This window comes from Tachyglossus aculeatus, chromosome X3 (genome assembly GCF_015852505.1).
Source record: "Tachyglossus aculeatus isolate mTacAcu1 chromosome X3, mTacAcu1.pri, whole genome shotgun sequence".
Taxonomy (NCBI): Eukaryota; Metazoa; Chordata; class Mammalia; order Monotremata; family Tachyglossidae; genus Tachyglossus; species Tachyglossus aculeatus.
The window spans coordinates 14364424-14387744 of record NC_052099.1 but is presented as its reverse complement, the minus strand read 5'-3'; the positions used below and the strand labels follow the sequence as shown (position 1 = coordinate 14387744).

Here is a 23321-nt window from a genome sequence, read left to right as displayed (position 1 = left end):
CCAGGAGCGGAGCACTGCCCTAAGCGTTTGGCGGCTGGCAATAATAATAATAATAATGGTATTTATCAAGTGCTTACTATGTGCCAAGCACTGTTCTAAGCGCTGGGGAGGTTACAAGGGGATCAGGTTGTCCCACGGGGGGCTCACCGTCTCCATCCCCATCTTCCAGATGAGGGAACTGAGGCCCGGAGAAGTGAAGCGACTTGCCCAGAGCCACCCAGCTGACAAGTGGCGGAGCCGGGATTTGAACCCGTGACCCCGGACTCCGAAGCCCGGGCTCTTTCCACTGGGCCCCGCTGCTTCTCAATGAAGAGAAAAGGGCGTGAGAAGCACTAGGCCACGCGAGAAACATCGTCGCCTCGTGGAAATATTATTATTTTGGTATTTGCCCGGCGCTTATTCACTGAATCGTTCAGTTGTACGGATTAAGCATTTACCACGTGCAGAGCAGGGCTTGGGAAAGGACAGTATAGCGGTAGCTACGACTACTGTCCACAACTAATAATAATAATAATAATAATAATAATAATAATGATAATAATGATAATAATAATAACAATAAAGGCATTTGTTAGGCACTCGCCGTGTGCAGGGCACTGTTCTAGGCACTGGGGAGGATGCCGGGTGATCGCGCTGTCCCGCGCGGGGCTCACAGTCTTGATCCCCATTTTGCAGATGAGGGAACTGAGGCACAGGGAAGTTGCGTGACTTGCCCAAGGTCACCCGGCTGACGAGCGGCGGGGCGGGGATTGGAACCCACGACCTCGGAGTCCCGAGCCCGAGCTCTATCCGCTGGGCCACGGTGCTTCTCTAAGCTTTCCTCTAGGCCTGGGAGACAGGGGAGCTTGGTTTGGTGGATTCTATTTATTTTATTTTGTACTCTGTTTATTTTATTTTGTATTCTATTTATTTCATTTTGTAATCTGTTGTTTATTTTATTTTGTATTCTATTTATTTTATTTTGTATTCTATTTATTGCATTTTGTATTCTATTTATTGCATTTTGTATTCTATTCATGGCATTTTGTATTCTATTTATTGCACTTTGTTAATATGTGTTGCTTTGTTTGTTTATTTTATTTTGTATTCTGTTTATTTTATTTTGTATTCTATTTATTTTATTTTGTCCTCTATTGCATTTTGTATTCTATTTATTTTATTTTGTAGTCTATTCATTGCATTTTGCATTCTATTCATTGCCAGCTTCTCTAAGCTTTCCTCTAGGCCTGGGAGACAGGGGAGCTTGGCTTGGTGGATTCTATTTATTTTATTTTGTACTCTATTTTATTTTGTATTCTATTTATTTTATTTTGTATTCTGTTGTTTATTTTATTTTGTATTCTGTTTATTTTATTTTGTATTCTGTTTATTTTATTTTGTATTCTATTTATTGCACTTTGTTAATATGTGTTGCTTTGTTTGTTTATTTTATTTTGTATTCTGTTTATTTTATTTTGTATTCTATTTATTTTATTTTGTCCTCTATTTATTGCATTTTGTATTCTATTTATTTTATTTTGTAGTCTATTCATTGCATTTTGCATTCTATTCATTGCCAGCTTCTCTAAGCTTTCCTCTAGGCCTGGGAGACAGGGGAGCTTGGCTTGGTGGATTCTATTTATTTTATTTTGTACTCTATTTTATTTTGTATTCTATTTATTTTATTTTGTATTCTGTTGTTTATTTTATTTTGTATTCTGTCTATTTTATTTTGTATTCTGTTTATTTTATTTTGTATTCTGTTTATTTTATTTTGTATTCTATTTATTGCATTTTGTTAATATGTGTTGTTTTGTTTGTTTATATTATTTTGTATTCTGTTTATTTTATTTTGTATTCTATTTATTTTATTTTGTACTCTATTTATTGCATTTTGTATTCTATTTATTTTATTTTGTATTCTATTCATTGCATTTTGCATTCTATTCATTGCAAGCTTCTCTAAGCTTTCCTCTAGGCCTGGGAGACAGGGGAGCTTGGCTTGGTGGATTCTATTTATTGTATTTTGTACTCTATTTTATTTTGTATTCTATTTATTTTATTTTGTACTCGATTTTATTTTGGATTCTATTTATTTTATTTTGTATTCTGTTTATTTTATTTTGTATTCTATTTATTGCATTTTGTATTTGATTTATTGCATTTTGTATTCTATTTATTTTATTTTGTATTCTATTTATTGCATTTTGCTAATATGTGTTGTCTTGTTTATTTTATTTTGTACTCTATTTTATTTTGTATTCTATTTATTTTATTTTGTATTCTATTAATTTTATTTTGTATTCTATTTATTTTATTTTGTATTCTATTTATTTTATTTTGTATTCTATTTATTGCATTTTGTATTCTATTTATTGCATTTTGTATTCTATTTATTGCATTTTGTTAATATGTGTTGTTTTGTTTATTTTATTTTGTACTCTATTTTATTTTGTATTCTATTATTTATTTTATTTTGTATTCTATTTATTTTATTTTGTATTCTATTTATTTTATTTTGTATTCTATTTATTGCATTTTGTATTCTATTCATTTTATTTTGTATTTATTGCATTTTGCTAATATGTGTTGTTTTGTTTATTTTATTTTGTACTCTATTTTACTTTGTATTCTATTTATTTTATTTTGTATTCTATTATTTACTTTATTTTGTATTCTATTATTTATTTTATTTTGTATTCTATTTATTTTATTTTGTATTCTATTCATTTTCTTTTGTATTCTATTTATTGCATTTTGCTAATATGTGTTGTTTTGTTTATTTTATTTTGTACTCTATTTTACTTTGCATTCTATTAATTTTATTTTGTATTCTATTATTTATTTTATTTTGTATTCTATGTATTTTATTTCGTATTCTATTTATTTTATTTTGCATTCTATTCATTTTATTTTGCATTCTATTCATTTTATTTCGCATTCTATTCATTTTATTTTGCATTCTATTCATTTTATTTTGCATTCTATTCATTGCATTTTGTTAATACGTGTTGCTCTGTTGTCCGGCTCCCCCTTCTAGCCCGTGAGCCCGCCGTCGGGTAGGGACCGGCTCTAGATGTCGCCGACTTCTCCTTCCCAGGCGCTCAGTACAGCGCTCTGCACGCGGGAAGCGCTCAATAAATACGACCGAACGAATGAACGAACGACCTGGACCAGCCTCCGTCTTCCAATTCGCCGGAGTCGAAGACCGCGGGCGGCCGAGTACGTGGAAATACGGCGGAAAACCGGCCTCGTCCACGGCAAGCGGCATTCCCACGCTTTCCAGATGCCACGCCGCGATACTTCCCAAGCGCTCAGTCCAGTGCTCCGCACACAGGAAGCGCTCAATAAATGCGATTGAATGAATGAATGAATGAAAAAAAAAGCAGAATACGGACGGTTTCAGATGTGCGGAGCCCTCTGCTCGGGCGGGACTACATTACGCTGTGCTTCGCACACAGTGCGAACAAATGCCATCGTTAACAAATAAATGCCGTCGTTGCTATTATTAGAACGTTATTATTAGAACGTTATTATTAGAACGTTATTATTAGAACTGTGACCCTTTCCAAAATAAAGAGCAACTCAAGAGAAAGATGAGTTTCCTTCTCTGAAACTCACGGGTGATAATACTAATAACGACGGCGTTTATTGAGCGCTTACTACGTGCAAAGCACTGTTCTAAGCGCCGGGGCGGTTACAAGGCGATCGGGTTGTCCCACGCGGGGGAGGCTCCCAGTCTTCATCCCCATTTTCCAGACGAGGTCACCGAGGCCCAGGGAAGGGAAGCGACGCGCCCGACGTCACGCGGCTGACAACTAGGGGAAGCAGCGTGGCTCAGTGGAAAGAGCCCGGGCTTTGGAGTCAGAGGGCATGGGTTCAAATCCCGGCTCCGCCAACTGTCAGCTGCGTGACTTTGGGCAGGTCACTTAACTTCTCTGGGCCTCAGTTACCTCACCTGGAAAATGGGGATTAAAACTGTAAGTCCCCCGCGGGACCACCTGATCACCTTGTAACCTCCCCAGCGCTTAGAACAGTGCTGTGCACATAGTAAGCACTTAACAAGTACTATTATTATTATTATTATTAGGGGAGCCGGGATTTGGACCCGCGACCTCCGACTCCAAAGCCCGGGCTCCTTCCACGGAGCCAAAGGCCGCCTAACACACTCGGGACTTCATCCCATCTATCCGCTAGACCGCTCCGTCCCGCAAAACTCCCAAATCCCGGCAGGCGCCTGGCCCCAGCCGCTCGGCCGCAGAAACCCGCTGGCCGATACGGACGGGAGCGAGTGGGTCTGCGCGGGCTCCAAAAAAAAAAAATCTCACCGTGAGCATCCCGTCTAGACCGGGAGCCCGCTGTCGGGTAGGGACCGGCTCTATATGTCGCCAACTTGCACTTCCCAAGCGCTTAGTACAGTGCTCTGCCTGCTCAATAGATATGACTGAATGAATTTTGCCAAGGGAAAAAAAAAGCTGGAATTCTTCGTCTAAGGGAAGGCTACCTGCCTTTAGCTTAGTACGGCGCTCCGCCCGCAGTAAGCGCTCAATAGATACGACTGAATGAATTTTGCCAAGGGAAAAAAAAAAGCTGGAATTCTTCGTCTAGGGGAAGGCTACCTGCCTTTAGCTTAGTACGGCGCTCCGCCCGCAGTAAGCGCTCAATAGATACGACCGAATGAATTTTGCCAAGAGAAAAATAAAGCTGGAATTCTTCATCTAGAGGAAGGCTACCTGCCTTTAGCTTAGTACAGCGCTCCGCCTGCAGTAAGCGCTCAATAGATACGATTGAATGAATTTTGCCCAGGGAAAAAAAAAGCTGGAATTCTTCGTCTAGGGGAAGGCTACCTGCCTTTAGCTTAGTACGGTGCTCCGCCCGCAGTAAGCGCTCAATAGATATGATTGAATGAATTTTGCCAAGAGAAAAATAAAGCTGGAATTCTTCGTCTAGGGGAAGGCTACCTGCCTTTAGCTTAGTACAGTGCTCCGCCCGCAGTAAGCGCTCAATAGGTACGATTGAATGAATTTTGCCAAGAGAAAAATAAAGCTGGAATTCTTTGTCTAGGGGCTACCTGCCTTTAGCTTAGTACGGTGCTCCGCCCGCAGTAAGTGCTCAATAGATCTGACTGAATGAATTTTGCCAAGGGGAAAAAAAAGCCGGAATTCTTAGTCTAGGGGAAGGCTACCTGCCTTTAGCTTAGTACAGTGCTCCGCTCGCTGTAAGCGCTCAATAGATACGATTGAATGAATTTTGCCCAGGGAAAAAAAAAGCTGGAATTCTTCGTCTAGGGGAAGGCTACCTGCCTTTAGCTTAGTACGGTGCTCCGCCCGCAGTAAGCGCTCAATAGATACGATTGAATGAATTTTGCCAAGAGAAAAATAAAGCTGGAATTCTTCGTCTAGGGGAAGGCTACCTGCCTTTAGCTTAGTACAGTGCTCTGCCCGCAGTAAGCGCTCAATAGATCCGACTGAATGAATTTTGCCCAGGGAAAAAAAAAGCCGGAATTCTTCGTCTAGGGGAAGGCTACCTGCCTTTAACTTAGTACGGTGCTCCGCCCGCAGTAAGCGCTCAATAGGTACGACCGAATGAATTTTGCCAAGGAAAAAAACAGCTGGAATTCTTCGTCCAGAGGAAGGCTACCTGCCTTTAAAACTCTAACCCTCGCACGTCTTAATCAGTCAGCTCGGGAACGTCACGGACCACAGACGGGAAAGAGAGCAGGGCCTTGGAGCACCATCGTTTCCGGGACGCGAAAACCGGGCTTACCTCGTCGTCCGAGTAGTTGTACGCGGACGCGACGGCCCCCCACATCTTACTGGCTATCGTAGCCGCTTGCTTCATCCCAGACTTCAGGACGTCGATCTTGGGGCCGGAAAGTATGTTATCCAACTTCAGGCCCGACAGGGACGTCACCACGGAGCCCAGCGAGCCGTGCTGGGTGGAGCGCACGAGCGCCGTCAGCGACGGCGAGCGCTCCTTGGGAGGCCGCACGGACGCCGGCTGCTCGGGGAGCCCGGGGAAGGCTTTCGGCCCGGACGCCGGGGACGGGCCCCGCGGGCGCTCGGCCTTCTCCCGGTCTCCCGGACCGGGATCCAACGGCAGGCTGGATCGCCTCTCCAGAGGCCGGATCGGGGCGCCGGCGGCGGCCGGGGGTCCGCCGCCGTCCCGGCGGTGCAGTTCCATGCTGGAAGACTTGCTGCCCAGCGGGCTTTTCAGATTCATATAGCTTTCGATTTCGTCCGCCAAGTTCCGGGCCACGGTCGGAGACAGGGCCTTCTCTTCCGGCTCCGGGCTTTTCGCCTCCACGTCCTCAGCGAGCAGCGACAGAGGATCTAAACCGGTCTCCACGTCCTCTCTCTCCACCGGCCTGGCCACGCCATACAAGCTATTCCTCTTCGTTCCCCAATCTCTGGACTCCGCTTTCGGGTCCCCGGGGCGCCGCTGGTCCCGAGGCGCGCCGCTCGGCTCGGGCGCGCCGTCGTCCGCCCCCGCGTCGGGATGCTCGTGCCCTTCCTCGAGCATCTCCAGAGCCGGCGACGCGCGGTACTCGGCTTCCCAAACGCCGTCCGCCGGATGAGGCCCGCCGGGGCTATCGAGACCCTGGGTTCTCCGGCCGTGGAGGGAGGGGGGCTTCGCGTGGGACAGGGCCGCCGTAAGGATCTTGGCGTCGGCGCCCATCATCATCGCCATCTCGCTGGAGTTCAAGTCCAAGCTGCCCTTCTTGAGCAGCATTCCCGCTCGGCTCTCCGTGCTAAAGCTGCGGCTCCTCTCCGAGAAATGCTTCTGCCTCTTCGCCCCTTTCTCGCCGGCGGCGCCCTGGGGATCGCCAGCGGTCGCGAACGCCGCCTCTTCGCCGGACTCCGGGGCCGAGAACAGCGGGCCGGACGAGCCGCCTAAAACGGAAAGGGCACGGGGCATTAGAAGCGGCCTCCTTTCTTCCCTTTCCGGACTCGCGTCTTCCTCTTCAAACGCGGGCCCGAAGGAAAGGAAGGGCTCGGATGGGAGGCCAAATCTTTCTGGGAAACCGCCGACCGAGGCTGGCTAGGAGCCCGGGGAGCCCCGGTCCGGCCAACGACCAACTCAGCGCTACGTGGTTCGGTGGAGCGAGTCCGAGGTCACGGGTTCAAATCCCGGCTCCGCCAACTACCAGCTGGGTGACTCTGGGCGAGTCACTTCGCTTCCCTGGGCCTCGGTTCCCTCATCTGGAAAACGGGGATGAAGACCGGGAGCCCCCCGTGGGATAACGCGATCGCCTCGTAACCTCCCCAGCGCTCAGACCGGTGCTTTGCGCGGAGTAAGCGCGGCTCCGTGGAAATCCATCAATCAATCAATCGTATTTATTGAGCGCTTCCTGTGTGCGCAGCACTGGACTAAGCGCTTGGGAAGTCCCAGTTGGCAACGTATAGAGCCGGTCCCTCCCCGACGGCGGGCTCCCAGTCGAGAAGGGGGAGACAGAGAACGAAACCAAACATATTAACAAAAGAAAATAAACAGAATAGACATGAACAAGCAAAATAAATAGAGTAATAAATCTGTACAAACATATAGAAAGGTGCTGTGGGGAAGGGAAGGAGGTCAGGTGGGGGGGGGATGGAGAGGGGGAGGAGAGGGAAAGAGCCCGGGCTTTGGAGTCAGCGGTCATGGGTTCAAATCCCGGCTCCACCGACTGTCAGCTGTGTGACTCTGGGCAAGTCGCTTCACTTCTCTGGGCCTCAGTGACCTCGTCTGGAAAATGGGGATGAAGACCGGGAGCCCCCCACGGGGCCACCTGATCACCTTGTAACCTCCCCAGCGCTTAGAACGGTGCTTGGCGCATAGTAAGCGCTTAATAAACACCATCATTATTAATAAACGCCATCATCATCATCAATGCTGCGATAACAACGTAAATGAGCAGAAACCGTGCACCAAACAAACGGTAAAGGACGCCGGTTCCCTCTGTTACCCTCGTTTCGTCGTCTGCCTCCCCCTTCTAGACTGGGAGCCCGCTGCGGGGTAGGGACCGGCTCTCTACGTTGCCAATTTGTACTTTCAAGCGCTTAGTCCAGTGCTCTGCACGTCGTCAGCGCTTAAATGCCATTATTATTATTATTACTAATAAATACGATTGATTGAATGAATGAACGAATGAATGAATGAATGAATGAGGGCAGACACCGACTCCGAAGGCTGCAGGGAGCGATCCCAAGACCGGGATAGCGCCCTCCCCAACTACTATCCCCGGAGCGGAGGGCGGACGGGGAATGTCACTGTTCACCGTGGCAGCCTGCTTTCCCAGGCGCTCAGTACAGCGCTCCGCACACGGTAAGTGAAGCAGCGTGGTAAGCATAGTAAGCCCTTAATAAATGCCATTATTATTATTATTACTATGCGCCTTCAATAAGAGAAGCAGCGTGGCTCAGTGGAAAGAGCCCGGGCTTTGGAGTCAGAGGTCACGGGTTCAAATCCCGGCCCCGCCGACTGTCAGCTGGGTGACTTTGGGCGAGTCACTTCATTCCTCTGGGCCTCGGTTCCCTCATCTGGAAAATGGGGATGGAGACTGCGAGCCCCCCGTGGGACCACCCGATCACCTTGTATCCCCCCCTCCGCCCCGCGCTTAGAACAGTGCTTTGCACGTAGTAAGTGCTTAATTAAAAAAAAAATGCCATTATTAGGTGCTCGATAAAGATGAGAGCATGAAGGAATGAACGAACGCATCCTCCCCGCCTTTACGACTTGGAGAAGGGCCGACCCCTCGGACCAAGTCCCGGAGCTGGGCGCGGAAAAAGGCCCAAAGCCCAGTTGGGAGCCACGGCTTTTGGGTGGGAGAGCGGCCGACCCCATGGTGCGAAGAGGGCCTGACTGTGGCCCGGGAATCAATCAATCAATCGTATTTATCGAGCGCTTACTGTGTGCAGAGCACTGTACTGAGCGCTTGGGAAGTCCAAGTTGGCAACATATAGAGACGGTCCCTACCCAACAGTGGGCTCACAGTCTAGAAGGGGGAGACAGAGAACAAAACCAAACATATTAACAAAATAAAATAGAATAGATATATACAAGTAAAATAGAGTAATAAATATGTACAAATATATATACATATATACAGGCGCTGTGGGGAAGGGAAGGAGGTAAGATGGGGGGATGGAGAGCGGGACGAGGAGGAGAGGAAGGAGGGGGCTCAGTTTGGGAAGGCCTCCTGGAGGAGGTGAGCTCTCAGCAGGGCCTTGAAGGGAGGAAGAGAGCTAGCTTGGCGGATGGGCAGAGGGATTGGGGGCATTCCGGGCCCGGGGGATGACGTGGGCCGGGGGTCGAAGGCCGGACAGGAGAGAACAAGGCACGGTGAGGAGATAAGCGGCGGAGGAGCGGAGGGTGCGGGCTGGGAGCCTGATGAATTTCAGTCTTCACTTGTTCGCTCAACATGCTTTCAAAGACAAAAGCATGTTCTATCAATCAATCAATCAATCGTATTTATTGAGCGCTTACTATGTGCAGAGCACTGTACTAAGCGCTTGGGAAGTACAAATTGGCATCACATAGAGACAGTCCCTACCCAACAGTGGGCTCACAGTCTAAAAGGGGGAGACAGAGAACAGAACCAAACATACCAACAAAATAAAATAAGTAGGATAGAAATGTACAAGTAAAATAAATAAATAAATAAATAAACAGAGTAATAAATATGTACAACCATATATACATATATACAGGTGCTGTGGGGAAGGGAAGGAGGTAAGACGGGGATGGAGAGGGGGACGAGGGGGAGAGGAAGGAAGGGGCTCAGTCTGGGAAGGCCTCCTGGAGGAGGTGAGCTCTCAGCAGGGCCTTGAAGGGAGGAAGAGAGCGAGCTTGGCGGAGGGGCAGAGGGATTGGGGGCATTCCAGGCCCGGGGGAGGACGTGGGCCGGGGGTCGATGGCGGGACAGGCGAGAACGAGGTACGGTGAGGAGATTAGTGGCGGAGGAGTGGAGGGTGCGGGCTGGGCTGGAGAAGGACAGAAGGGAGGTGAGGTAGGAGGGGGCGAGGTGATGGACAGCCTTGAAGCCCAGGGTGAGGAGTTTCTGCCTGATGCGCAGATTGATCGGTAGCCATTGGAGGTTTTTGAGGAGGGGAGTGATATGCCCAGAGCGTTTCTGGACAAAGATAATCCGGGCAGCAGCATGAAGTATGGATTGAAGTGGAGAGAGACACGAGGATGGGAGATCAGAGAACATGGGCTCTAGACCTCATGTTCCTTCTAGACCGCGAGCCCGCCGTCGGGTAGGGACCGTCTCTACGTGCTGCCAACTTGGGCTTCCCACGCGCTCAGTCCAGCGCTCTGCACGCGGTAAGCGCTCAATAAATACCACTGAGTGAACGAAGGAAGGAAGGAAGGAAGCGCCGCCGCCATTCTGGACCGTGGCGGGGCGAGAGGGTGGCAGCCGGGACCACCCGATCACCTTGTCACCTCCCCGGCGCTTAGAACGGTGCTTTGCACATAGTAAGCGCTTCATAAATGCCATTATTATTATTATAATTAGGATATACCGTCAACTTCCTTGACTTTGTGACTGACAGATTTCAGGCAGCCCCTTAATAATTCTCTCTTTTCTCCCACCGGCCGCCTTCCCTTGGGTCCCATCCATTCAACACCTCTGGTTCCCCGCCGGTCGGTCAGTCGCTCGATCAACAGTATTTATTGAGCGCTTCCTGCGCGCAGAGCACTGGGAAGTCCCAGTGGGAAGTCCCAGTGGGAAGTAATTTGTACTTCCCAAGCGCTTAGTACAGTGCTCTGCACATAGTAAGCGCTCAATAAATACGATTGATGATGATGAAGTCCAAGTCGGCACCGTCCAGAGACGGTCCCTACGGCTAAGCCGATCCCGCGCCGCGCCCCGTGACGTACCGAAGCTGTTCTTCCTGCCGTCGAAGATCCCGGAGGGAACCTTGACGATGCTGCTCCCCAAGGTGGGCGGCTCACCGGGATGGGGAAGCTCAGCGCCGGGATGATTCTGCTTCTCCCCCGGGTCGCTGGCTTCGCGGGTCTCTGGAAAGGGAAATCGGCGTCACGGACCGGCCCCGCCGGACGGATCCCGGACAAGCTTCCGGGGCCGGCGCTTTCCCGACCCGACGCCTCGTTGATGGATTGGCTCCCAGACGGAGTTCCGTTCGGTCCGCGCCCGGCGGAGTACAAAAGCAGAAAATCCACCACGTGAATGAATGGCATTATGGTTTGGTTTGTTAATGACATTTATTAAGCGCTTACTATGTGCAAAGCACTGTTCTGAGCGCTGGGGAAGCTACAAGGTGATCAGGTGGTCCCACGGGGGGGTGGGGGGGGCCGCCATCTTAACCCCCATTTTCCAGATGACCAGAGAAGTGAAGTGACCCGGCCAAAGTCACCCAGCCGGCGAGTGGCGGGGCCGGCCTTCGAACCCGCGACCTCGGACTCCAAAGCCCGGGCTCTTCCCGCCGGGCCGCGCCGCTTTTCCGACGAGTCGGAAAATACGGCGTATGTTCAGGGGGCCAAGTCCTCTACCAAGCATCCGCGGGGAGGTGATGTGTTCTGTACCCCTTAAAATCTTAAAATCTGGGGGGCAACACGTAGGGCATTGTAAAATAGTTGGAGAATTGAACGTTCACCGGTACGCGTAGTACAGTGTAAAATAATGGGAGAATTGAACGTTCACCGATCCGCGCAGTACATTGAAATGTAGTTGGAGAACTGAACATTCGCCGAACCAATGTGCGTGCGAGCTGAGGACGGGAAAAATACAAATTAATTATGGTATTTGTTAAGCGCTTACTATGTACCAAGCACTGCTCTAAGCGCTGGGGGAAAATACAAGGTGATCAGGTCGTCCCGCGTGGGGCTCCCAGTCTTCATCCCCACTTTGCAGATGAGGGCACTGAGGCCCAGAGAAGTGGCTTGCCCGAGGTCGCACAACAGACAAGGGGCGGAGCGGGATTAGAACCCGCGTCTTCTGACTCCCAAGCCCGGGCTCTTTCCACTAAGCCATGCGGCTTCTCTACATAATAATAATGATGATGGCATTTATTAAGCGCTTACTAGGTGCAAAGCACTGTACTAAGCGCTGGGGGGGATACGAGGTGATCAGGTTGTCCCACGGGGGGCTCACAGTCTTCATCCCCATTTTACAGATGAGGGAACTGAGGCACAGAGAAGTGAAGTGACAAAAAGCAAGAGTTTCTGTGTGTGTGTTTTTTGTTTTGGCACTATTTAAAAACTGTGTTGCACCTAAATAATAATAATAATAATAATAATGATGGCATTTACTAAGCGCTTACTAGGTGCAAAGCACTGTACTAAGCACTGGGGGGGATACAAGGTGATCAGGTTGTCCCACAGGGGGCTCACAGTCTTAATCCCCATTTTACAGATGAGGGAATTGAGGCACAGAGAAGTTAAGTGACAAAAAGCAAGAATTTTTGTGTGTGTGTTTTTTGTTTTGGCACTATTTAAAAACTGTGTTGCACCTAAAATAATAACAATAATAATAACAATAATGGCGTTTATTAAGCCCTTACTCTGCGCAAAGCACTGTTCTAAGTGCTGGGGTGGGGGATACAAGGTAATCAGGTTGTCCCACGTGGGGCCCACAGTCTTAATCCCCATTTTACAGATGAGGTAACTGAAGCACAGAGAAGTTAAGTGACAAAAAACAAGAGTTTTTTGTGTGTTTTTTTGTTTTGGCACTATATTTAAATACTGTGTTACACCTAAATAATAATAATGATAATAACAACGATGGCATTTATTAAGCACTTACTAGGTGCAAAACACTGTTCTAAGCGCTGGGGTGGGGGATACAAGGTAATCAGGTTGTCCCACGTGGGGCTCACAGTCTTAATCCCCATTTTACAGATGGGGTAACTGAGGCCCAGAGAAGTTAAGTGACTTAATAATAATAATAATGATAATAATAATAATAATGGCATTTATTAGACACTTACTATGTGCAAAGCACTGTTCTAAGCGCCGGGGAGGTTACAGGGTGATCAGGTTGTCCCATGGGGGAGCTCACAGTCTTCATCCCCATTTTTCAGATGAGGTCACTGAGGCCCAGAGAAGTGAAGTGACTTAATAATAATAATAGCAATGCCATTTATTAGGCGCTTACTATGTGCAAAGCACTGTTCTAAGCACCGGGGAGGCTACAGGGTGATCAGGTGGTCCCACGGGGGGCTCGCAGTCTTCATCCCCATTTTCCAGATGAGGTCACTGGGGCCCAGAGAAGTGAAGCGACTTAACAATAATAATAACAATAATAATAATAATAATAATAATAATAATAATAATAATAATGGCACTTATTAGGCACTTACTATGTGCAAAGCACTGTTCTAAGCGCCGGGGAGGTAACAAGGTGATCAGGTGGTCCCACGGGGGGCTCACAGTTTTCATCCCCATTTTCCAGATGAGGTCACTGAGGCCCAGAGACGTTAAGTGACTTAATAATAATGGCATTTACTAGGCGCTTACTATGTGCAAAGCACTGCTCTAAGCGCCGGGGAGGCTACAGGGTGATCAGGTGGTCCCACGGGGGGCTCACACTTTTCATCCCCATTTTCCAGATGAGGTCACCGGGGCCCAGAGAAGTGCAGCGCCTCGCCCCCAGTCACCCGGCTGACGAGTGGCGGAGCCGGGAGGGATTTGAACCCGCGCCCCCCGACTCCGAAGCCCGGGCTCTTCCCGCTGAGCCCCGCCGCTTCTCACCCGCCCTCGGAATACTCCGCCCGGCCCGGGCCACCGCATCCTAAGGACGCCATCGGGCTAGGGAAGGAAGAGGGGAGGCCGCCGGGACGATCCAAGTAAGCGCTTAATACATGCCATCGTTATTATTATTATTTAGGTGTAACACAGTTTTTAAATAGTGCCCAAACCAAAAAACACACAAAAAAACTCGCTTTTTGTCACTTAACTTCTCTGTGCCTCAGTTACCTCATCTGTAAAATGGGGCTGAAAGAGTCCCCAGCCTGCGGTTTGGAAAGGAACGGGGCCAGGCGGGGGACGGGGACTGAAATCGAAAAATCGTCACCCGCGCGGACAGAGAGAACACAGAATTGACCTTCATCGCATTTGACAACACCAGGAAGCGGTGGCTCGCCTATTAATATTAATTCATGAGAATGCTGCTATTTAAGCCTTTATTACGCGCCGGAAAGGGCCCGGCCTGCCGAGGTCGGGGGTTCTAATCCCGGCTCCGCCACTCGTCAGCTGGGCGACTCCGGGCAAGCCGCTTGACTTCTCTGTGCCTCCGTTCCCTCGTCTGTAAAATGGGGGTTCATCAATCAGTCAATCGTATTGATTGAGCGCTTCACTTCTCTGGGCCTCAGTGACCTCAGCTGGAAAATGGGGATGAAGCCCGTGAGCCCCCCGTGGGACCACCCCATCACCTTGTAACCTCCCCAGCGCTTAGAACGGTGCTTTGCACATAGTAAGCGCTTAACAAATACCACCATTACTATTATTACTTGTCAGCTTTGCGCATAGTAAGCGCTTAACAAATACCATCATCATTATTATTATTATTACTTGTCAGCTTTGCACATAGTAAGAACTTAACAAATACCATCATCATTATTATTATTACTTGTCAGCTCTGCGCATAGTAAGCGCATAACAAATACCATCATCATCATTATTATTATTACTTAGCTTTGCGCATAGTAAGCGCTTAACAAATACCATCATTATTATTATTATTATTATTACTTGTCAGCTTGGCACATAGTAAGCGCTTAACAAATACCATCATTATTATTATTATTACTTGTCAGCTTGGCACATAGTAAGCACTTAAATACCATCATCATTATTATTATTATTATTACTTGTCAGCTTTGCGCATAGTAAGCGCTTAACAAATACCATCATCATTATTATTATTATTATTACTTGTCAGCTTTGCGCATAGTAAGGGCTTAACAAATACCATCCATCATCATTATTATTACTTAGCTTGGCACATAGTAAGCACTTAACAAATACCATCATTATTATTATTATTATTACTTGTCAGCTTTGCGCATAGTAAGCGCTTAACAAATACCATCGTCATTATTATTATTATTGTCAGCTTTGCACATAGTAAGCGCTTAACAAATACCATCATCATTATTATTATTATTACTTGTCAGCTTTGCGCATAGTAAGCGCTTAACAAATATCATTATCATTATTATTATTACCTGTCAGCTTTGTGCATAGTAAGCGCTTAACAAATACCATCCATCATCATTATTATTACTTGTCATCTTTGCGCATAGTAAGCACTTAATACCATCCATCATCATTATTATTATTACTTGTCAGCTTTGCGCATAGTAAGCGCTTAACAAATACCATCATCATTATTATTATTACTTGTCAGCTTTGTGCATCGTAAGCGCTTAACAAATACCATCATTATTATTATTATTACTTGTCAGCTTTGCGCATAGTAAGCGCTTAACAAATCCCATCATTATTATTACTATTACTTGTCAGCTTTGCGCATAGTAAGCGCTTAACAAATACCATCATCATTATTATTATTACTTGTCAGCTTTGCGCATAGTAAGCACTTAACAAATACCATTATTATTATTATTATTATTACTTGTCAGCTTTGCGCATAGTAAGCGCTTAACAAATACCATCCATCAACATTATTATTATTACTTGTCAGCTTTGTGCATAGTAAGCGCTTAACAAATACCATCCATCATCAGTATTATTATTATTATTACTTGTCAGCTTTGTGCATCGTAAGCGCTTAACAAATACCATCATTATTATTATTATTACTTGTCAGCTTTGCGCATAGTAAGCGCTTAACAAATCCCATCATTATTATTACTATTACTTGTCAGCTTTGCGCATAGTAAGCGCTTAACAAATACCATCATCATTATTATTATTACTTGTCAGCTTTGCGCATAGTAAGCACTTAACAAATACCATTATTATTATTATTATTATTATTATTATTACTTGTCAGCTTTGCGCATAGTAAGCGCTTAACAAATACCATCCATCAACATTATTATTATTACTTGTCAGCTTTGTGCATAGTAAGCGCTTAACAAATACCATCCATCATCAGTATTATTATTATTATTACTTGTCAGCTTTGCACCTAGTAAGCGCTTAACAAATACCATCATCATTATTATTACTTGTCGGCTTTGCGCACAGTAAGCGCTTAACAAATACCATCATTATTATTATTATTACTTGTCAGCTTTGCTCATAGTAAGCTCTTAACAAATACCAATTTTATTATTATTATTATTACTTGTCAGCTTTGCGCATAGTAAGCGCTTAACAAATACCATCATTATTATTATTACTTAGCTTTGCGCACAGTAAGCGCGTAACGAATACCATCATCATTATTATTATTATTACTTAGCTTTGCGCATAGTAAGCACTTAATAAATGCCATTAAAAAAAAAAAAAGCCCGGGAGCCCCCCGTGGGACCACCAGATCACCTTGTATCTGCCTCGGCGCTTAGAACAGTGCTTGGCACATAGTAAGAGCTTAACAAATACCATCATCATTATTATTATTATTACTTGTCAGCTTTGCGCATAGTAAGCGCTTAACAAATACCATCATTATTATTATTATTATTACTTGTCAGCTTTGCGCATAGTAAGCGCTTAACAAATACCATCATCATTATTATTATTATTACTCGTCAGCTTTGCGCATAGTAAGCGCTTAACAAATACCATCTTTATTATTATTATTACTTGTCAGCTTTGAGCATAGTAAGCGCTTAACAAATACCATCATTATTATTATTACTTAGCTTTGCGCATAGTAAGCGCTTAAATACCATCATCATTATTATTATTATTACTTGTCAGCTTTGCGCATAGTAAGCGCTTAATAAATGCCATTAAAAAAAAAAAAAAGGCCGGGAACCCCCCCGTGGGACCACCTGATCACCTTGTATCTGCCTCGGCGCTTAGAACAGTGCTTGGCACACAGTAAGCGCTTAACAAATACCATCATTATTATTTTTACTTGTCAGCTTTGCGCATAGTAAGCGCTTAACAAATACCACCATTATTATATTACTTGTCAGCTTTGCGCATAGTAAGCGCTTAACAAATACCATCATCATTATTATTACTTAGCTTTGCGGATAGTAATCGCTTAACAAATACCATCATCATTATTATTATTATTACTTGTCAGCTTTGCGCATAGTAAGCGCTTAATAAATGCCATTAAAAAAAAAAAAAGCCCGGGAGCCCCCCGTGGGACCACCTGATCACCTTGTATCTGCCTCGGCACTTAGAACAGTGCTTGGCACATAGTAAGCGCTTAACAAATACCATCATCATTAGTATTATTATTACTTGTCAGCTTTGCGCATAGTAAGCGCTTAACAGATACCATCATTATTATTATTATTATTATTATTATTGTCAGCTTTGCACATAGTAAGCGCTTAACAAATACCATCATCATTATTATTACTTGTCAGCTTTGTGTATAGTAAGCGCTTAACAAATACCATCGTCATTATTATTATTATTATTTGCCAGCTTTGCGCATAGTAAGCGCTTAATAAATGCCATTTAAAAAAAAAAAAAGCCCGGGAGCCCCCCGTGGGACCACCTGATCACCGCTTAGAACGGCGCTTGGCACATAGTAAGCGCTTAACAAATACCATCATCATTATTATTATTATTACTTGTCAGCTTTGCGCATAGTAAGCGCTTAACAAATACCATCATTATTATTATTATTACTTGTCAGCTTTGCGCATAGTAAGCGCTTAACAAATACCATCATCATCATTATTATTATTATTACTTGTCAGCTTTGCGCATAGAAAGCGCTTAATAAATGCCATTTAAAAAAAAAAAAGGCCGGGAGCCCCCCGTGGGACCACCTGATCACCTTGTATCTGCCTCGGCGCTTAGAACAGCGCTTGGCACATAGTAAGCGCTTAACAAATACCGTCCTCGTAACCAGGTTGGACGCCAGGTGATGGGTTCAGAACGGACCGAGAAAACGCCCCCAGAACCAAAAACCATTTCTTCTCCCGGCCAGCGATGGGTAGCCAAAATTCGCTAGCCCGGGGAATTCCCAGAGGTAGACGAGATCCGGAGTTTCAGAGGGGTCTGGATAAACTCGGGGCCCGGAACGGGTTTCGGAGGAGAAACCCAGGGATGCCGAGAGAGGAAAAATCCCTCACGGGAGAGAAAACGTCTTGAGCCATTAATCAATCGAATTTATTTATTGAGCGCTTACCGTGCGGATGTCCAAAAGGGTAACCATCTCACACGACCTCTCCAACCATCCGGTCGCTACGGAGGCAAGACCGAACCCCGGCCTGCTGATCCGACCCAATTCCTGGGTTTTTCCATCGATCAGCGGCACTGACGGAGCGCTCGTACTGGGTGAGACACTCGGGAAAGCGCAAACGATCGCCTCGTTCCGACTTTCCGGCCCGTAAGGAATTAACAGAGTGACGCCTTCCCCCAAGGAGCCCGCAGTCCACAGGAGGATCTCACGGTCAGGAAAATCAAAGCAAGGCAGCAATCGTTCCCATTTGGTGCTTTACACTTAAATCCAGCAAATAACAATACTCCACCTTCTATTTGGAAGCTGGTTCTGGAGGCCGAGACTCTCTCGGCTCGTGCTTCGGGGCCGCGAGGGCCGTCTCCGTCCTCCCGTACAAGCTCATCCTTAGAGCCGTAGCCTTGGTCCGACTGACCGCCTGTTGAGAAGCAAACGGTCCCACAGGTTTATTTTCCTTGGCGCTTCCGAGACATTTGGAACATTTAAAAATAAAAGAAAGATTCATCTGCGCCACGATTAAGTTTCAGAACAGTGTCTTGGGGTGGGAGGAAGAAGCAGGTAGGGGGCGAGGGAAGAAATCAGGGGGAAAAAAATAAAAAAGATAGCAAAAAACAGCCAAACCGAACAAAGACCACGCGACATCTGTAACGCACTGACCGTCCGTTTCGGAATTTGCCAGAGCGGCCTAATTTCCGTGGTGCGTGACGTGGAAAGGCGGATTTGAGCCGAATGACAGCTCTTAATGGAGACCACGCAACAGGAGAGTGGACGCCGAAGCACACGTAGGACCCGCCGCGCCGGCCCCCACCCCGGCCGGGGCTCGGCCGTTCCCGTTTTACCACTGATCGATCCGTTCTCCCTCTCCGTTCGAGTCCTCGCCCCGTAAATAGCGAGGATCCCCCTCTGACCGCTTCAGGAGAAGCTCGAGGGCCAAGCCCGCGTCGCCGTGCCACTCCGCGCGGCCCTCAGATCAGATCTAGCCCGTGAGCCCGCTGTCGGGTAGGGACCGTCGCTGCACGTCGCCAACTCGGACTTCCCAAGCGCTTAGTACGGTGCTGTGCGCACAGTAAGCGCTCGATAAATACGACCGATCGATTGAGAAGGCAGTTCGGCGGCGGCGCTACGGGGCTCTGCGCCCAGTAAGCGCTCGGTAAACAGGATCGAATGAATGCCAAGGTACTTAACCAGTCGGGGCGGCATATCCGGCGCTTAGAACGGTGCTCTGCACATAGTAAGCGCTTCACAAATACCATCGCTATCATTATTCCGGACGGCGGCCTCGGGCCGGAGCCGGTCCACCCCAGGCCCCTGAATTGCGGGTCGGTCGTCGGAGAATTCTTAGTACCTGGGGGGATAGGCCAGGAGTTGGCTTTCCTTCGGCGCAGGAGATAGAATGAATTTCTTCAAGTCGAACCCCTAGTCCCCCTACATTATCGGCGGGCAAACCAATCCCATCCTTTCCTCCGAGGTAACCTCGACGGCCGGTTCTCTTCCCGCTCTCCCCAAGACCCCCGCTTTGGAACGACCGTACGGCACCGCCGCTGGGGTTGGAAGCGGGGCTGCCCTAAACCCGCTCGGGAAAACCGTAGCCGTGCTTCCTCGCTTACAGGAAGGCCAGCCGGCGGAGAGGAGGATTCGGGCAGATTGGCTCCAGGTAGCGAACGTCCCCCCTCCGGGATCGCCCGGCAAGAGAGTCCCGAGGGGCGGTCCGTACACGGAACGGCCGATTCATTCGATCGTATTTACTGAGCGCTTAGTGCGCGCGGAGCACCGCGCTAAGCGCCTGGGAAGGGCATCCGCTTCGCAGGGCTCCGGGTGGCTGTCTCCTCTCCGTCTCTTCGGAAGAGGAAGGCATCCGACAGCCGGGAGTCTCGGGCCTCCGGATACGGAAAAGCCAGAGGCCCCCGTGCGACCGCGCGCCTTCCGGGCGGTGCTTTCAGGAGGCCCTCCGGAAACGGCCGATCGGCGTGATTGACACGGCCACGGACGGGAACCGGATCCCGGCTCCGTTCGCCACCGAACGAGGCCCTCGCCATCGCTCCTCCCCGTTCACGTGGCGGCTCCGTTCGGGGGCGAGTGGGCTGTCGCTCAACGGAAACGTGCCCCCCCCCCCCACCCTGGCAGGCCGGCAAAATTTTAACCCAAGAGACGCGAAATTACCTGCGGCGGTTAACATTCAGAGCGGAACGAATGCACACGTGCATTCAAAGGCTTCCCCGTCACACAAGTCTTTCCGCGCCCCACACCATGACAGCCAAGGACAAACGCAGCACCAAGAGACAGCACAGAGCAAAAAGCGGAGCAACAGAGAGCAGAGAAAAAGGAAACTTTGGTCACTGAGACAAGCACATCGGGTGAAGCACGGGAATTCGACGCAGGGTGCTCTACGGAGAGGCTCGAGGCATCTTTAAAAAGGAAAGAGGAGGAAACGTGCCAAATACATACACCGGCATAACACGCTGATTTAGATCATGCACCTGTCTTGGGTTTCCGGGATGGGAAGTTGATAAAATACGGTCTTTTAAAGGGATATTTCCAATAACTAACTCCGGGTGCTGCGTACGCACACATACGTTCTTTTAAAAGGGTTATTCCCAATAACTAACTCCGGGTGTTGCGTATACACAAACACACGCGTATAAGCGTATGTATAAATAGATGTACATTTGTATACATATGCAGCGGCGTGGCTCAGTGGAGAGAGCCCGGGCCTTGGAGTCGGAGGCCGTGGGTTCAAGTCCCGGCTCCGCCAATCGTCAGCTGGGTGACTCTGGGCAAGTCACCTCACTTCTCTGGGCCTCGGTTCCCTCATCTGGAAAATGGGGATGAAGACCGGGAGCCCCCCGGGGGGACAACCCGATCACCTCGTAACCTCCCCAGCGCTTAGGACGGGGCTTGGCCCATAGTAAGCGCTCAATAAATGCCATCGTCATCATTATTATTATTAGAGAGAGAGAGAGTTCCAGAAAGTCTCCCGGGCCCTCACATTTATTGCCCATTTCATCCGAAAAAATCACCCGTTCCCCAAATGAAATTGAAATTCCATGAATTTCGATACTGAAACTGGAGCGTTCCGGAGAGCCTAGCTTACTCGGTCGTTTCATCATTCAGTCCCAAGCCCTCCTTCGCATTTCTTTTCCATTTCATCCGACAGCCAACCTGCTCCCCGAATGAAACTGAAACCCCAAGGATTTCGAGCCCCGCCGTTTCAGTGCTTCTGAAATGGTAACGTCGCAGAGCCCGCCGTCTCGGGGTCCTGAAAGATCGCCCGGCTTCCGCACGGCCGAAACGTAGTCACTAGGACCGTCTGGCTCCGGCGCTAAGCTGCCGCATCCTAGAGGTCCCTTCCCCTGTCAACGGGCCACGGTGCATTTGTGGGCATCTAGAAGGACCTTAGAGATGGGGCTACGGTGCATTTAGAAAGGGGGCGGGAGGCGGGGTGGAGAAGGAGACAGCATTTAAGGAAGTTTAAGGAGAGGGAACGTGGCGGACAGCGTTTGTGGTTAGTGAAACCCCCAATGTAGTACCTGTGCTAGAGTGATTATCAATGGAATCAAGCCTGATTAAATCTCTGACGAAGAGTGGGTTTTCCCCATTGTTAGCATCATTAGAACTATTCACGCTACCGTGGCTCACCGTGTCCCCATCACTTCCAGCCGTCGCACTCCGCGGAACTAAAGTCAAGGACAAGAACAGCTTAATAGTACATGCACGGGAAACCGTGGGGAACGACACGGAGAACAGCGCGTAGCCCGCTGACGGTGACAGAAGCACGGCTGGGGTAAGTCGTCGGTACGTATTTACTAGTCTACTGATTTTGTCGACGACGTGCGTGTAGCCCGAGCCCTGTGCGTTGGGCCGACTCGACACCCGTCCACACGTTTCGTCGTCCGTCTCGACGGCGAGCCCGTCGTTGGGCCCGTCTCTAGCTGCGGCCGACTTGGGACTTCCCGAGCGCTTAGTCCAGTGCTCTGCACGCAGTAAGCGCTCGATAAGTACGATTGAATGAATGAATAAGCACAGTTGGGGTAAGTCATCTGTACATATTGACTTGTGCATATTTACTATTCCATTTATTTTGTCGACGACGTGCGTTGAGCTTGAACCCTCCACGCGTCTCGTTTCGTCGTCCGTCCCCCCCGTCTCGACGGCGAGCCCGTCGTTGGGGCCGTCTCTAGCTGTGGCCGACTTGGGACTTCCCAAGCGCTTAGTCCAGTGCTCTGCACGCAGTAAGCGCCCAACGAATACGACAATGAGTGAATGAATGAATCTCCGGGCTCTCTCTGTGCCCGTGTCGGCCTTTGTTAGGAGACACGCTCGTGAAGACGGCCTCGAAAAGCAGCCTGCTTTCGATTCCGCCCTCATCGGCTCGGCCGGGACGTGTCGAGAGTCTACGAACGGCAATTTTTGAGATATTTCCAGCCAGCGGCCTCCCGTCGAGGAAGGCGAGGGCCGAGAGGCGGCGGAAAAAAATCACGAGGACCGTGGAGAGGGAAGACGAGAGACTGGACGTCAGATCTCACATCACCGAGCTGGGGGAGGAGCTCGCTGAAGGCTTGCGGGGCAACCCCAAACAAAGGAAATGCACGCGGCGGTGGGCAAACCGCTCGACCCCAGCGCTTGGCACACGGGAAGCGCCTAACAGACGCCGTCGTCGTCAGAGAAACGGCGTGGCTTCGTTACAAGAACCCGGGCCACGGGTCGCGGGTTCTGATCCCGGCCCCGCCGCTTAGCTGGGGGGCTTTGGGCGAGCCACTGAACTCCCCGGGGCCTCGGCGACCCCATCTGTAAAATGGGGATTGAGACCCCGTGGCCCCCCGCGGGACAACCTGATCGCCTCGTATCTACCCCAGCGCTTGGGAGGTAGCCCGCGCTGCGCAAATGCCGTTCTTCACCGCCCTTAGAACAGTGCTTGGCACATAGCCGGCGCTTAACAGACGCCATCGTTATTATCCTTAGAGCGATGCAGGCTGGGGAAAAAAAAAAAGCGACAAACCAGCGGGTCCCCACAGGGTCGGGGTAAATTCAGGGGCAAGCAGCCCATACCGGGGGTCGG

At 48.5% G+C, this 23321-nt stretch overlaps 1 protein-coding gene across 8 annotated transcripts in view; it reads right to left on the bottom strand.

The window, feature by feature from the left end:
• The window catches only part of DENND4C (DENN domain containing 4C), a 164963-nt gene that overhangs the window by 40354 nt on the left and 101288 nt on the right, over nt 1-23321 (bottom strand). For 6 of the 8 annotated variants that reach the window (XM_038770216.1, XM_038770224.1, XM_038770222.1 and 3 more), the window contains 4 exons: nt 21793-21939; nt 18558-18683; nt 10843-10983; nt 5746-6872 (listed from right to left, as the gene is read on the bottom strand). In XM_038770216.1, the coding sequence (XP_038626144.1) occupies nt 5746-6872; nt 10843-10983; nt 18558-18683; nt 21793-21939 (1541 nt within the window). The remainder of the gene's footprint in view (nt 1-5745; nt 6873-10842; nt 10984-18557; nt 18684-21792; nt 21940-23321) is intronic. The other 2 variants (XM_038770217.1, XM_038770218.1) reach the window with 2 other exon arrangements.